Source organism: Hevea brasiliensis, chromosome 14 (assembly GCF_030052815.1).
Source record: "Hevea brasiliensis isolate MT/VB/25A 57/8 chromosome 14, ASM3005281v1, whole genome shotgun sequence".
NCBI lineage: Eukaryota > Viridiplantae > Streptophyta > Magnoliopsida > Malpighiales > Euphorbiaceae > Hevea > Hevea brasiliensis.
The window spans coordinates 76,652,894-76,655,122 of NC_079506.1; the positions used below are offsets into that span (position 1 = coordinate 76,652,894).

A 2,229-nucleotide genomic window follows, 5' to 3' on the forward strand; every position below is an offset into this window, starting at 1 on the left:
TGAGATGATGACACATGGCACCATATGATCTTGCCACTTGTCTTCCTATGATGGAAGACCACATGTCATGATTTAAATGGAGCTTGACACTTGGCTTCATAGGATTAAATCAAATAATAACAAGATGGGATCTTGTGATGACATGTGGCAAGGGAGTTAGGGTTTGACCTAAGTATATAAAGAGAGGTTATAAAGAAAAATCAGCCATTCACTCTTTTCTTTCATATGTGTGACGGCACAAAGGTCTCTTCCTCTCCTCTTCAATTTCTCAATTGATTCAAGAGAAAAAAACTAAGATTTCCTCTTGAATTAAATTACTAGAAAGTGTTTCTAACAACCAATACATTCATACAACCTTCACAAAGCATAAACCCCATCTCAAAATTGGTTGACAAGGCTTGAGAAGCAAATCTAGGGGCTACCATTGCTACTTTGGTGTGTGCTTGTGGTGGACAAGCTAGAGGGACAATATTTGGGGTCCTAAGAACATCCTAAGATTGCATTAATTATGCATCAAGAGGTTAGTACCTAAAAATCCCTCTTTTAGTTAGGGTTTGATTGAATTAAATGTTATTTCATAATCTTTAATGGCAAATGAAATTTTAATGCATGCTAAAATATGTTTTGGTATGCAATTGGGCATTGGAAATTGATTAGGTTCATAAGAAACTTGGTATGGTGCATGTAACCTTAGAAATAATTTTTGAAATTTAAGGTTCTAATGTCCAATAATCACGCTTCCACTCCTACACCATTTGCACTAACTCATTTAAGGTGTCATAGTGATGCAATTCCACAATGTTAGCAATTTTAGCATTTAATCCACTATGAAATCTTGCCATTGTAGCTTCTACACTCTCCTCAATGCTAGCCCTAATCATGGCTATTTCCATGGCCTTGTGATAATCCTCCACACTCTTAGAGCCTTGGGTCCATCTTTGAAGCCTTTGGTGCAACTCGCTAATGTAGTGAGGAGGCACAAATCTATCCCTTAGCAATTCTTTCATTTCCTCCCATGTCCGGATTGGTCTCAACCCATTCCTCCTCTTTTTAGCTTGGACTTGATCCCACCACACTATGGCATAGTCCTTGAATTGCACGGCTGCCAACTTGACTTTCTTATCCTCCGTGTAATTGTGGCACTCAAAGATCAATTCAACCTCTCTCTCCCACTCTAGATAGACATCGGGATCATTCTTCCCATAGAAGGTAGGTATCTTCATTTTGATACTCCTGATATTGTTGTCTATCCTCTCATGGTCCTCCCTACCTCTTTGGTAGCCATTCGGCCTACTTTCCCATTCATCTTCTCTTTGCATTCTTCCTCCTCCTCTTCTCCCTCTCATGCCCCTCCCCCTAGGTAATTTATACCGTCTACCCCCTTAGTGATAGGCATGGTCATAGGCCTCATACTCATCCCAATCCTCCTCATCTGGATAATACTCCCATTCTAGTTCATGTTGCTCCACCCTTTCATTTTCTCTCCTACCTCTCCCATTTCCACCCAAGTTTAATCTCTCCATGCCTCCCTCATATCTCTCCTCGTTCTGGTTTTTCTCTACACTACCTCTTCTTTCCTTACTTCTTTCCTCTCTATCCCTCACCAACTCGGCTGTAAGTCTCTCCAAGGTATCTTATACATTGTTCATCACATTGGTCATTCTTTCAAATCTACTTGCTACAGCCTTTCTGTACATGGTTTCACTCCTATTTCCCTCAACTTCAGTATACATGTCTCACTCATCACCTCCACCATCCCTGGCCCTACTAGTCTCTTCTAATTCCCTTATTTGAGACATTTTGTTCCTGCAATTCAAATCTGGTTAGTGTTAAATGGCTCACCCTCTCAAGTGTTTAGGCATTCAGAATTAGGCTTTTACCCTCTTTTGATCTCACACTCATCTGCCTTTTACCACTTAAGTGTCCTTGAACCAAATTCCACTTTTGAACCCCAATTTTTCTCAAGCAATACTCAAGCACGTTTTTGGAACAAAACAGACAAAGAAAACTTAAATGTGACTCGAGAATAAAGAAAAGCTTGACACCAAATTGGAGTTCAAGGAGCAAAACACAAAAATAACTTAACACACACTCAGAGTTCACTTCTGCCTGAAAATTCCAATGTTGGAATTTTGGCACCAAATTTTACTAGGAACTTCCCGACATCATATTTAGATGTCCCATCAAATTTCAGCTCACTCTAAGTTGGTTTGCTATATGGCACAGTAT

General features: G+C 39.8%; 1 protein-coding gene across 1 annotated transcript; it reads right to left on the reverse strand.

Moving 5' to 3' along the window:
• Positions 1 to 746: 746 nt before the first annotated feature.
• On the reverse strand, positions 747 to 1,319 carry LOC131172996 (uncharacterized). Its single transcript, XM_058134635.1, has one exon. It carries the CDS (start codon positions 1,317 to 1,319, stop codon positions 747 to 749), a length of 573 nt encoding a protein of 190 aa, XP_057990618.1.
• Positions 1,320 to 2,229: the final 910 nt, after the last annotated feature.

Excerpts from the sequence above, each read along its gene's own strand:
- LOC131172996 (XM_058134635.1), bottom strand. The coding sequence starts at position 1,319 with ATGCAAAGAGAAGATGAATGGGAAAGTAGGCCGAATGGCTACCAAAGA.